The sequence below is a fragment of the Etheostoma cragini genome, chromosome 5, assembly GCF_013103735.1.
Source record: "Etheostoma cragini isolate CJK2018 chromosome 5, CSU_Ecrag_1.0, whole genome shotgun sequence".
Classification (NCBI taxonomy): domain Eukaryota; kingdom Metazoa; phylum Chordata; class Actinopteri; order Perciformes; family Percidae; genus Etheostoma; species Etheostoma cragini.
In genome coordinates, this window is record NC_048411.1 from 13,655,986 (window position 1) to 13,670,424 (window position 14,439).

At 40.2% G+C, this 14,439-nt stretch overlaps 1 protein-coding gene across 1 annotated transcript; it reads left to right on the forward strand.

Annotated features, from left to right (window-relative positions):
• The first annotated feature begins 6,364 nt into the window (after positions 1–6,364).
• Positions 6,365–13,365, forward strand: cdk7 (cyclin-dependent kinase 7). The gene is made up of 12 exons (XM_034872598.1): positions 6,365–6,590; positions 6,827–6,886; positions 6,978–7,011; positions 7,104–7,171; positions 8,738–8,806; positions 10,024–10,134; positions 10,270–10,388; positions 10,910–11,009; positions 11,109–11,195; positions 11,288–11,437; positions 11,885–12,023; positions 12,749–13,365. Exons 1-12 carry the CDS (start codon positions 6,525–6,527, stop codon positions 12,775–12,777), a joined length of 1,032 nt encoding a protein of 343 aa, XP_034728489.1. The 5' UTR covers positions 6,365–6,524; the 3' UTR covers positions 12,778–13,365.
• The last annotated feature ends 1,074 nt before the right edge of the window (positions 13,366–14,439 follow it).

Sequence of the window (14,439 nt, forward strand, 5' to 3'; positions counted from 1 at the left end):
ACACACTTTTTCTTCAGAAGAAGACAAGGTAGGTGTGTGGTTGAGTGGAAGAATAAAGGTAGATTTAAGTGTGTTTGTGTGTGTGTGTGCGAGGTGGTGCTTTCCCTTTAATATGTCAAATTACAGCAGGGTGGAAACGAAAACCCACCATCAACCAACCTTAAACAAGCCACAGTTGTTCCATTACATTCATCATTGTCAAAAGTTGTGTTTCTCCATGCAAACCTTGACCTTCATGTATGGAAAACATCCTTAAACATTAACAAGCAATGCAAATTATGTGATGACCTTTCCCTCTTGGTGCCCCACAGTTACTGTCACTCATCCCTGCTGTGTGTGTGTGTGTGTGTGTGTGTGTGTGTGTGTGTGTGTGTGTGTGTGTGTGTGTGCCCACGTGTTAAGCACCCACTGGGAGGTATTTCATTAGCCGGGGTGGTATTTGTGATTGTGTGCTCAGTAGCATGTAAACACTCAGCTGTGTTACAAACTTGTAGTTAAAAATCTGTAGTGCCATCCGTGGTTTGGGTGTTATTGCTTTTCACTTCCCCTGCTGTGGCACATTGATTAGAATCCCAAAAGGTGTTATTCGCGTGTGTGTATCTGTGTGTATGTTAGAGCGTTTGGGATAAGTGTGTGTATAATGTGTTTAGAGTCTTTATTTTATTGGGTCTATTTTCATAACAATGCCACAACTCTATGCCCATTTGCTCATTTCTCCACTTATGGTGCCAGTATTGTATTAAATCAGGCTCTCGCTTATTGTATAAACATAAGACTAGGCCTACATATAAATTTGGAGGTTGACGTTAGGGTTGAAGATGAGAAATAAAATTTGACTCTAAGATAAATTTTAAGACCTCACAAATTTAGAATAATGTGTGTGTGTGTGTGTGTGTGTGTCTGTGTGAGTGTGTGTGTGTGTATATGTGTGTGTGTATGTGATTGTGTGTTCACATTTATGTGTGTCTATTGATTTGGGATGTGTGCAAGAATACAAAGAGACCCCTGAGAGTGAGGGGTCAACAGCTGCTCCCCAACAACCAATCAATTGCAGTGTATCAGTAAACATTACACACAGACACTCATGCGCACGCACACACACACACACACGGACACATACAGACGGCACTCTGTTCTCAAATCTGTTGCCATGGATACCAGATACAGGCAGCCAAGAGGGAGCAGTTTTCCAGCTGAAACTGTAAATATTGAATTATGATGGGAAGGAAAAAGACGGCAGCGCAGGGCAACGTTCCTGCCTGAATAATCTAAATATCTAGATAATCCTTTCATCTCCATTCACCGCTACAGGAAATCTGGTGCATCACTCATGTTCATCAAGTTCAACATAAAAAGATCGTTCTGTCCTTAGGATTCAGCCATTTATCTAACTCTCTGTTACAGACTGATAGCTGCCCCAATTCCTTCAAATCTCTCCTTGCCTTTTTGTCTGGAAGATCTTCCGTCCCTCAAGAGAGATGCAAAGTAAATGCCTCCCCATGCCTGACTTGAAATACATAAAAGTGAATATCATTCAATCCACTTTACCAAATGCTGAAGCTTAAATGTGGTAACAGTTCCTCTGTGGTTTCGTTGATGGGGAGAACAGAGATTCAGATGAAGAAGTGAAGAAGGAGAAAAAATGATTCACAATGAATTAATAGATTAATAAATGCTTTGGCAAATGCTTTACGGTAAGTGGGGCCACTGGAGAGAAGGACTGAGAGAGGAAGGAAAGAGAGGCTCTGAAGGTAAATGTCAATAATTGGTTAACTGTTTTTATGAATAATATGAGCAGTGGAGCCAGCAGAGGTTAAATAATAATAACACACTGATATTCTTAACAAAGCTACAGCACTTGACTGTGCCGGGGAAGAGAGCAGCGAGAGCTAACCTTGAGCTGACATTGCGAGCAGGAGAGACTTGCGTTCAATCAATGAAGGGCTTTTCTCAGGGAGTCCACTAATCTCACCGGGCAGCCGAGGGTTCATCAGAGCTCAGAGACCCCCGGGACTAACAGAGGTAATGGGGTTAGCTGAGATAGAGGGAGGGAGTGTGTGTGTGTGTGTGTGTGTGTGTGTGTGTGTGTGTGTGTGTGTGTGTGTGCGTGTGTGTGTGCGTGACTGTGTCTGTGTGTGTGTGTGTGTGTGTGTTCGTTTGTGCATGTGCCCCTGTGTGCGTGTGTGTGCATGTGTGTGTGTGAGACAGAAGGAGTAAAGGCCATGCTGATAGATTGATAAGTTAATGGGACGTGTGACGAAGTTGACTACTGAGGCCTCAGTGATCTGGACTGGCTTAATGAAGTAAATGACTTCTTGGATAACACACTTTTATCTCCAGCTCCTGATACACTCTGATAAACCATGCAACCAGAATGGCCTACTCTTCTCCCTCATTTACCTTCCGAAGACGACTGGCTGTAACACCCACCTGCCATCATTGAATGAGACACAGTAGCCGTGGCGTCATGGGGGTTTGAATCCATCCTGGGACACATTTTACACATCCTCTGCTTGTCTCCACATGTATTTCCAGAATTTATATTAGACAAAAAACTGAGGATATAGGTTACATAAAGCAATGAATTAAAACAGAACTGCCTAGCACAGAGTGTACAGTCTCTCTCAACAACCAAAGGGGACACCTGCCATTTGCAAATTCAGTCATTGCATATACAATGGTACACACACACACACACACACACACACACACACACACACACACACAAACACACACACACAAAGAGGGAGAAAAAGTTATTGAAAGACTTTGTTCTTTATTTGGGGCTGAAATAGATATTCTTTTAATGAGAGCGATAACAACGCCTGAGACGAGATGTGGAACGTACCAAAACAGCAAAGCAGATGGAAGCTAAGACAACAACAAAGACAGTCCTAAATGCAGTTGACTGCAGACTCCCTGCTGGCTCTGTCTATGTGAAGAGACGACACTGTGCCCATCCCCCTGCTACTTATAGGGACATTATCATAATGTTGTCTCTGTATGAGCGCAGCAATCAAGTGGGCTCATCTTGAAGTCCTCCACAAGCCCCGGTGTATGCTGATGGCTCAGATGCTGCAGGATGAGAAACTGAAAATTCTGCCCTAGTATTTATTCAAACTGACAGTTCTGGCATCTAACAATGCAACCCAAGACTGACAGCACCAATTTGATGAATCTCTGCTTTTGCTGTAAACAAACACCAGTGAGGAAGATAATGTTTGTCCTTCTGCTTTCTTATTGTCTTGTCACTACATACATCTGCAAAAAAATTTTTTTAAATGAAAATGTTGACTTATAATGTGGACTGTAAGTTGATGCAGTAAGTCACTGTCGGAGGTTTGATACATCTGGATTCAAATCGTGGCTGTTATATGTAAGCCTACGCTGTAGGCCAAGGGGAAAAAACAAGCAACAGATCAAGAGATTGTGAGCAACTATACTCCAAAGGAAAATTCCTCGTATGTGTCTTCATAGCTGGTCAATAAAGATGATTCTGATTCTGAAGAGTGGGAGCATCTATTAGACACAATGAATATTGAATTATTAGTTCTCAGAAACAGATATTGTTTGTCACAGCTTATGCGAACATTCACACCTCAAACATCCACCCTACAACATCCTGTTGTGTTATAACTGCATGTGGTCAGATACAGCTGCATGTGTGTGGGCCTATGTGAGAGAGTCAGAAACAGAAACAAATAGGAAAACTCCCTAGATGACAGAACACAGCCACTTCCCCTGAGAGTGAGTGAGTAAAACCAAGACAGAGATGGGCAGCAGGTGTGTAATACAGCCCTGGTTGTGAAAGCGCTGAATCACTCTTCTCTCACACATTCAGTCGGTGTATTAAAGTTCCTTTTAAATCGTATCTTTCCGATGTATTGACCAGACAGAGGGCATATGCCATGACTAAAAAGTTAAATGGAGCAGTGAGTGACTAAAATAAGAAATGGAGCAATATGACAAACTAAAACAGAAAGAGGAGGTCAAATGTCATCTTTTTAGATATATTATTGAGGAGAGCTGCAGCTTTTGACCATGTTATTTTCTCTCAAAAATGGCCTTTGCAACTTAAGATTTCACACTTTCGTCGGATGCAGATCTATTTTTTTGCATTTTGATGTGATATGCATGGTTTGTGGGTGGTGGTGGCAAAAATCCGATTGCCAGTTGTTAATGTGTTTAACAGAATGGGTGTAAGGCAGAGTGATGCAAGGAGGAAATTAACTGTTAAAACCAAAATACATCTTCAGGGACCACCTTAATGGCCTCTTCTTCATCTCCTTCAAAGACAACAGGCCAGATTATTTACAATCAGTGTACAGTGTTGAATGAAGTGGCCACATATCACAGACAGACAGAAACACACACACACACACACACACACACACACATATACACACACACACCACACCACACCACACCACACCACACCACACACACACAAAATAGACCTCGCCTGCATTAGTTGTTTACTGTACACCGTGTGAACCCTGTCCTGTCTTTCCAGCAGCAGGATGTGGTGGTGCGACACGTCCCTGCTCAAAAACACCCACTTCCTATAAGTTTGATAAACAGCCCTGTGGTTTCAATCTCCTCCTGCCCGTCAAACAGAGGTACACACATACACATACACACACGCACACACACATACACACACACATATACACACACACACATACACACACACACACACACACACATATACACACACACACATACACACACACACACACATATACACACACACACCCCCACACACAGACAGACAGACACACACACACACACACACACACACAAACACACACACATACACATTCACATACCACCCCAAGAACACCATCTGCTAATGTGACACATAACCAGAATGAGTTATTGTGCGAAATGTTACCCATGCTATCATGAGATTTAGCGTGACAAACTGTATAAATGCCACCAGAATATGCCTCCATAACTCAGCTGCTGCTCTCCTCATCCACAGTCTCACAGAGAGACTGAGGGGAGCGAGCACAAGAATGCCCTCCAATCATATCAGAATTAGAGGGAGGACATCAATACGCCACATTTGTTTTAGAGGGAGTGATGTAAGTTGGTCTGAGTTATGTCCGCCACTGGACAGTTATGCTCCACGTTACAATAACGAAAGGCCGCCTGGGCGTCCCTAACGGTTGATGATACAATGCCAAGAAAGATTCAGATTACTGCTAGAGTCTCTTCTCTTCTCTTCTCTTCTCTTCTCTTCTCTTCTCTTCTCTTCTCTTCTCTTCTCTTCATGGTTGCATGGGCACATACGGTCCTGTCAATCACATCTGTGAGCTGTCAGAGTATAAATGTGCATGCATCTGAGGGGAGAATGAGGGGTGTATTAGGCCTGCTGATCCTTCACAGTCCTTTTGTCAAACTTAACATGAAGTCAGTCAGAGAGAGAAAGTGTGTTTGTGTGTGTGTGTGTGTGTGTGTGTGTGTGTGTGTGTGTGTGTGTGTGTGGTGTGTGTGTGTGTGTGTGTGTGGCAGGGAGGGTCAAAGGAGAGGAGCCATGGCTAATCCTATGGGATGTGAGGGTATCTACTGTGTATGGAGATGGGATGTAGAGATGTGTTCAGCGGTGCATGGATCACAAAACCTTCCTAACTGACAGAAGAGACTCCCAAGGGACCAATGTCAAACTGCTAACTGTTCAAAAAGAAAGAAAGAAAAAAGGCAAACTGGAACATAACACTATTGCTTATTGTAACACAACTGTGAAATGTTACAGGAATTTCAGAACAGATAAGATCTGAGTTGAGATTTGTTTTTCTGTCATTGATTAAAAAATCATACAAAGTGCAGTATGAAAAAGTGTAGTACTGTATTATTATCACAGCATTGTCACAGAAATAGTGTTATTAGTTGTAGAAAGAAACTCTCTAAAATGTATACTATAATAACACATATACATTGTAAAACATAAAAACAAAGCCATGAACAATTTCTTTTGAACCTAACATGTAAATGAAATAATAATACAACACAAGATTACATATTTTTTAGTCATTTGATAATGGATCAGATTTAAGCTTTGTTTTTCTTTTATTGTTTATTGTTGTTTCTTTTGTTGTTGTTTATTGTTGAAATCCTACAAAATTTAATATCTCCAATATTTAATGATGATGATTATCATAGTAGTAGTAGTAGTAGTAGTAGTAGTAGTTGTAGTAACATTAGTAGTTCCATGTTTCTGTAATAATAAAGTAATAATTGCAAAGTTTATAAGGGAAACTTACCCTTCATAAAATTACACAGTTACCAATTGTGGCACGACATTCAAAATAGAAAATAGTACAAAACAATAAACTGTAAATTTAAATCGTGTTCTTATTGTTTATATAAACCTGTTTTACAAGTTGCTTTAGCCTTCTCAGTGTTGAACCGGTAGGTGGCGGTGTCGGCTAATAAAACACCTCTTCTAACCCGGAAAAAGAACGGACGGACCTTTAACAAGACAGGAAGTGGCTCCTGATGAAACTGACAGTTAGCTAACCATGGCGCATGATGTAAAATCCAGAACTAAACGATACGAGAAACTTGACTTCCTCGGAGAGGGTCAGGTAAGTGGAGACAAAAAAAGATATTTGGGTCTTTATATCTCTCTACTTTCTTCCTCTTGCAGGTTCTGGCTTGATTTAAAGGAAGCATGTTGGCAAGCTAACAAGCGTTAGCTGGTTGTTAATGTCAACAAAGACTTGCTAGTCCATGCTATTGTCCTTACAGCAGCAGTGAGGGTGAAAAAAACCTAATTGGTGGCTTATTCCTGTACTAATTGCTCTCTGTTTCTCTTCTCTAGTTCGCCACAGTGTACAAAGCCAGGGACAAAACGAATGATACCATAGTTGCCATTAAAAAGGTAGAATAAATCAGCTTAAGTTTGGACATCTGTTAGCATTTGTGTGCTACCCTGATATTTACCACCAAATTGTTGTCTTTTTTTCTGGAAGATTAAGGTTGGCCACAGAACTGAGGCTAAAGATGGTAAATGCTGACTTCCAGTTTATACCACACAGTCCAGTCCATTGTCATCTACCTGTTAATGACTAATATATATAACAATTTCTTATCTATAGGTATTAATAGGACCGCTCTTCGTGAGATCAAACTGCTGCAAGAACTGCATCATCCAAATATCATTGGGGTGGGTAAAAATCATTATGTTTGTAACTTCTAATTAATTAAATTAGATTTTAATTATAGTATCAAATCACAACAGAAACAGGACACTTTACGGCTAGAGAAGGTCCAGACCACACTCTATCATTTACAAGGACACAACCAATCCCCTAAGGACATGCATTTGGTGTGACAGTGGCAAAGACAGACTTCCTTTAACCTCGGACAGAACCTGGCTGTTGGTGGACGTCCATAGCAATTATAGCAGTGAGTGAAATGGAATCTCATAATAAACCATCGGCATTAACAGTAAAGAGAATTGACCATGACTAATGTTAATAATGATGATGATGATAGTAATAGTAGTAGTAGTAGTAGTGGGCGTCAAGCAGGACCATAGCAGCAGATGCAGCCACAATCTGTAAGGTGATTAAGCACAAGGACTCGAAGGAAGAAGCTAAGTTAGCAACATGCAGCAACGGGACATGAATGCACACAAATGGAGAGAGGAGAGGAGAGAGATATTCAGTGTGTCGTAGGTAGTCCCCGGGAATCTAAACATCTAGCAGCATAACTAACCCTTGGTCCATGGTAACGCTGTAACGGGTTAGGGTTAGCCTAACCCTAACCCTAACCCCCTTACTATAAACTGTATCAAAGAGGAGAGTTTTAAGATTACTCTCAAATGTGGGGATGTTGTCCGCCTCTCAAACCAATATTGGGAGCTTGTTCCACAAGAGAAGAGCTGGGTAGCTAAAGGCTTTGGCTCACATTCTACTTTTGAGGACTCAAGGAACCTCAAGTAACTCTGCGTTCTGGGATTGCAGGGTTCTAGTGGGGTAGAAGAGTACTATGAGCTCTTTAGGATATGTATACTGTATATGTAAGGGGTAATGTAGAGTGAGGCGGTTATTATAGCGAATACAACCACAACTGGGTGATGTAGGTCTTTTAAAATGCCTGAAATGGATTGGAGGACAGGACCTTACTCCATTTTTTTCAGAATTCTTGCCACAGCTGATAAATTAACCAGACTTTTTTTAACCAAGCTGTGTAATAGCTCTGTTGGTGAAGTGGGTTTGATATTCAGTTCTGGATCTAAAATCAGCACAGAGAAGCTAATACGGGGGAAAGATTTTATTTTTTTCCTAGTTTGTAATAGTAGTCATGCCGCAGCATTCTGGATCCACTGGAAAGTCCGTAGAGACTTTTTGGAGCAACCTGATATTGGAGAGTTTTAATATTTTAGACCTTGAAGTAGCAAATGCATGGACTTGTTTTCTGCATCTTTTTGAGGATGTGCCTATTTTTTGCTATTAAACAGGTAAAATAAGGCAGTCCTTGAAGTTTGTTTTATGTGAGTATTAAAGGATATATCCTGATCAAAGATAACTCAGAGATTCCTTAAGGGGGTGCTGGAGGCCAGGGCAATGCCATCCAGAGTAGCTATATCTTTTGATAATGAGCTTTAGAGGTTTTTAGGGCTAATGTGTTAATGGTACCAATGGGAAAAAAGAAGGAACTTTCTAAATTGTACGTATTCTCCTAATTTGAACTGAGCATTAACATTTCATCTGCTGTGTGTTTTTAGCTGCTGGATGCCTTTGGACACAAATCCAACATCAGCCTGGTGTTTGATTTCATGGAAACAGATCTGGAGGTAAGACAGTTCTCTTTCAGCCCATCTGTGTCTTTCTAGGGATAGACCAACTAAATACATTTTTCATAATGTTTTTCAATATCAGCAAATTATAGATTTGAAAATGTTTTACTGGTTGGTCTATTTTCTTTCTACAAACTGCAACCTCAATGATTAATATATTTTTTTGAATCATCACACATCATATTGTACGTATGTGTATTGTCCATATACTCTGTCTCAGTATGGAGATTTGCATCACTCATTTATGGTTGTGAAAGAACACAATGATGCAATTCATTAGTGGGCCACCAGGTGGAAATTTCAGTCTTTATTACCTCACCCTTATTATGGACCAGGGAGAGAGCGTTTAAAAGCGGGGTTACATTAGTATGTTCCTTTTCTCACAAATATCTACTTTGTTTGGCAACTGTGATAGTTTGCTGCTTTGTTCCGCTTCCAATCTGTATACGGCTAAGAAGGCCAAAAAACTAACTAATAAATTAAGAGATTATGATTGAGAGGTGTAAGGTTAGATGACATACAGAGTAGCACAGAAAATATAAGTAGGATCGCAAAGATAGCAGCGGCATGAGTGCTCTCATCTAACTATTAAGTGGTTGTGCAAGGTCACTGGGGCTTTTATAGTTTTCTTCTTCTGTTTTTTTTTAGCATACAAGGCTCCAGATGGTCGGCCACCACCCATGCATTAGACTTTAATAGAACGATGCAAAACAAGATAAATACACTTTAAAAAAATCAATAACACTCGGCTCTTGGCTCTCACATTGAATTGATGCCATTAGTGGTTCACAGGCAGCAGAAAGACATGAGGATGAAATATGATGCTCATATTATAATGGATGCTAAAAGACTATTTTTAGGCCACATAGTTAGATTTAGCTGTGTGAGTTTATCAACCACAGATGTTCAATGGTTTTATTGCAAATTAAATTACGTAGCAGGGTACTAAAGTCAGTGTTTCTGGAGCTGCTGGAACAATAGACATTTGGGGTGAGAGGTTGAATGCTGTTTAGCTTGGCTGCAGCTGTGTCTACTTCTTCAGAGAGACATCTCAGTTGTCTTTAAGTCTCTTATCTGTTCTAATAAGTGTAATTTGTTTTTGACTGTGAAGCCCGGAGACCTGTAAAACCATTAGGTAATGGATGTAGATTATTAGTTGTCAGATATCCGGCTTTACTTAAACCCCTTTTGTCTTTTTTTATTTTTGTTTTAAGGTGATCATCAAAGACACTAGCCTAGTCCTGACTCCGGCCAACATCAAAGCCTACATCCTCATGACTCTACAGGGATTAGAGTATATGCACCAACACTGGGTCCTCCACAGGGTAAAAGCACTGATGCTCCACACACACACACACACACACACACACACACACACACACACACTGTACACAAATATATACACATATAGTCAATAACTCACATTTTCACTACTCACATTCATTATTTTGTGTGTCCAGGATCTGAAGCCCAATAATCTGCTGTTAGATGGCAACGGAGTGTTGAAGTTGGCTGATTTTGGTTTGGCCAAAGCATTTGGCAGCCCCAACAGAGTCTACACACATCAAGTTGTTACCAGGTCCGTGCTTATTGTATTAATAATACAAAACTTAGACTTATCTGCACATTCCCCTTTGTTTTTGTCACACTCATTGGAAAACAGCTTATCTTAATCACGTGAGATAAATAAATCCTCATGTGTCTAATTTTATTAAGTCAAAAGTTTGTAATGGGCGCCCGCATATCTCAGTTGGTAAAGCCGGCACCCATATGTAGAGGTTCACACGACTCAGCGGCCACGTGTTCGACTCCAACCTGCGGCCCTTTCCCCCCCACTTTGCTTTCATGTCTTCATCTATCCTGTCAAATAAAGGCCTAAAATGCCCAAAAAATAATCTTTAAAAAAGTCATGAGAAGATACATTTGTGACTGATGTGTGCGACAACACATGCTTTAAATATAAATGTCCCATGGAAATCTCATCTTCTCTTGGGCAAAAAAAAAAACCTCAAGGTTTCCTAACTGTTCTAGTTAAACTAGAAAAGTGACGTACTGTATGCCTGTTTGATAAAATGTAACCCTGTTTATTGATCCTTTTAGGTGGTACCGCTCCCCTGAGCTCCTGTTTGGTGCCAGGATGTACGGCGTGGGTGTCGACATGTGGGCAGTGGGATGCATCTTGGCAGAGTTACTCCTTCGGGTACACAAACCTCACTTCAAAGAGATGTTCATACAGTAACAGGGAATGCTTTTATTTGTGTAACCTTGCTAATGTCTCTGCCTGTCTTTTTTGCTGTAGATACCATTCCTTGCTGGAGACTCCGACCTTGACCAGCTAACTAAGATCTTTGAAGCTCTTGGGACGCCCACAGAAGCAACATGGCCTGTTGGTAGCTGTTATCTCCCCAGTGATGGATGTTTTTACTCTGCTTACATGTGAAGGTCCTTGTGTAATTTGTTTGTCATATATGTCTGCAGGGTATGAGTAGTCTACCAGACTATGTGTCTTTCAAAATATTCCCTGGCACACCTCTGGAACATATATTTAGTGCAGCTGGAGACGACTTACTAGAGCTGCTACAGAGCTTCTTCACCTTTAACCCCCTGACGAGGACCACAGCAACACAGGTAGTACACCACTAAAGCACAGTAGCTATTCTCATTTTTATATTATCAGAGTCATGCATGGTTCAGTGTGTGCAGACACTGAAAACCACAGCTTGCCTGAAAGTCTAAAAATGATTTTGAAGTGTCTTACATTTAATGATTTATTTTGACTTTTTCTATTTTCCATAGCTGATTGTAAAAGAAAGCAGATTGTTCACATAGCAGAAAGTTTCTTTATTACATAAAAGCAAAACTAAAAGAAAGAAACAACAATTAAGCTACAAATAATAAAACCATCAATGGCAAGTTTTTCCATTCTTGGAAACAGCTTGAAAACACCAGACTAAGGTGACATTGATAGACATAAACATTACCAGACCTTACGTACAGACATTCTTGCAGTATGCCTGCAGACATTTTTGCAGGTAACAGTGATTGTTGATGACACTGTGTTCTGTTGTTCTCCAGGCTCTGACGATGAAGTACTTCGGTAATCGGCCTGCTCCCACTCCTGGTCCCCAACTCCCCCGACCCAACTGTGCAGCCGAGGCTCTGAGGGAGAAGGAAACAATCTGCCTCAAGAGGAAACTCGAGGGTCCAGAGACAGGTAATCAACACATATAGTTTCTATTTATATCCACAAAGTAGCACTTTTACCTTTTACATAACCAATCAAATAACGCAGGCCAATATAATGATGGTAAAACAAGTTCAAGTGGTGGTGTAAACAGTTTCCGCCCCAAAATGTTTAATGCATATTTTGAAAGGGGCTGGCCATTTTAAGAACATCACACTCAGACCAAACTTGAATGAAGCATGTTGTAGCATTTTAGCCCAGTGAAGCAACTCTGTGTTCGCATCGTTATGCACACTACGGTCATAAATCTAAAATAGCACTTGATTGAACCTAGCAATTCAAAGGGTGTTGCCTTCACATTTAACTGCAGTTAGATATTCAGAAAATAGCTTAGTAGAACACACTCAAACACACACACACAGACACACACACACACACACACACACACACACACGCACACACAGTTCAGTGGATTGTGGTACAGGGTATGTTTTACTGAAGGAGGACCTTGGTGTTACTGGGAGGTTCAATGCTTTTCCAGCTCCTTCTGTGGTTTGGAAAATATCTGGGTTGACTATACGCTATGCTACAGTATATCTACAGAGATAATTTCCAAGTACCTTCAGTAGACAAAACTTAAGTGGTTAGCAGATTGCTGCACATACTGTAGTGTAGATACAGTGTTTGGCTGTATTGTTACTTGTTTGAAGTGTTCTTTTTCTAATGTTTTGTAACAACAGCTTTTGTATTTTCAGCTATCATGAAGAAGAAGCTCATTTTCTGACCAGATGAGACCGGGTTAATCAGATGATCACCATTTTCACGCCATCGCGTGGGTCAGCTACCCGGCTTTGCTCACAATCGTCTTCTGGAATGGGGAAAAAAAAGATGTCCAGCGGAGGCAAAAAGGCTCAGATGTAGTTGACTTTAGGACAATTTAGAGGTTTTAGATGTTAAGTCAGATGAGAATTGTATCTAAGTTTTGCTCTACCTGTCCAACGTGCTGCTGTGTGTAGCATCCCATCAACGGATGTACAACCCAAGTCAATAGCGTTGGCTTTGGTCTTTCTTCATTGTAACAATGATGCCTAAGCTCTGGGTGCCTGTTGGAATATTTATTTTTATGTGACTGAAAATAAGAACAACCAACCAAACAAACATGCCTGATTTATTTCATGTACGGTGAATGTTATTGAATGGTGCACATGCATAGAACCCTGGCAGGATGACGCAAGACACAGTGGGGTCTTAAACCAGGCTATACAAACAATGATCTGCTTTACATAGCAAAAAAAAAGACCATAATGCCATGATTGGCCACTCAGAGTCAAGTATTCAACAGAGCTATATTATTTAAAAAAAATATATTTCTCCTTTGGTAGGTTGAGCTGACTACTATATTTCTATGAACTGATTTAATACCAGTGTGCGAGTAAGAGAAAAGCCTTGTCTCTTTAGGGCAGACAGGGTGACGCTAGTCTTGACACTGTCATGCAACAATGTGCCACTATATCGTTCCCTCTGTGTCTTTTCTCGTCAACAATACTGTGATCCAACCCAGTCAGACATGTCAGGGGCCTGATGCTCTGGCAGGCCTTAGCTGCTTCCCTTTTGGTTTTCTGTCAAACAGGATCAGATTAAAAAGAATAGACAGTGGAAGAGGAAGAATAGGTCCCAGATAAAAAACAAACTTGCTTTATATTGAATCAATTATCATTAATGATGATTAATTGAATCATTAATTTTCTATTCTTTACAAAATGCCAGTGGCAACTTATATTTTCTATATGTTAAATGTCATCGTCTTCCATGTTCAAAATAAGATCATGCTTCAATTTCTGTTAAGGCATGTCTGATTCATTTGATCTAAAAAAGAAGTCCCAGACATAAATGCATATACTTGACTGTTTTTTGGGGGGATTTGAGGTCATTGTTCCTAATTTCAGAAAGAAGGCCCCCTGTGTAATTTGTGTTTATACAGTTGTGGTCATAAGTTAACATGCCCATGCTTAAGTTGACTAAATAGAGTAATAAAAAAATCATGTTTTGGAAATTTATCTTAATACCTTAATTAAAAAAATAGGTAAAATCGAACCTTTTAGGACACCAAATTTCTTTGTGAATGAACAATGTATTGTAAATAAATAAATGTTCTTCCTTAAAATACAGGGCGAAGAAGTTTAACATACCCGTATGTTAAATTCCCATTGAGGCAGGCACATTTTTATTATTGAAGGCCAGTTGTTTCATGGATCAGGATACTATGCATTCTGATAAAGTTCCCTTGGCCTTTGGAATAAAAATAGCCCCATATCAATAATAGACTTCACCATAAATAGAGATTGGCATGAGATACTTTCCATAAAATCATCTCTCAATGCAAATCAAACCGGCTATTAGTCTAACTGAAATAAAACCATGCCAATCTCTATCTATGAATGAAATG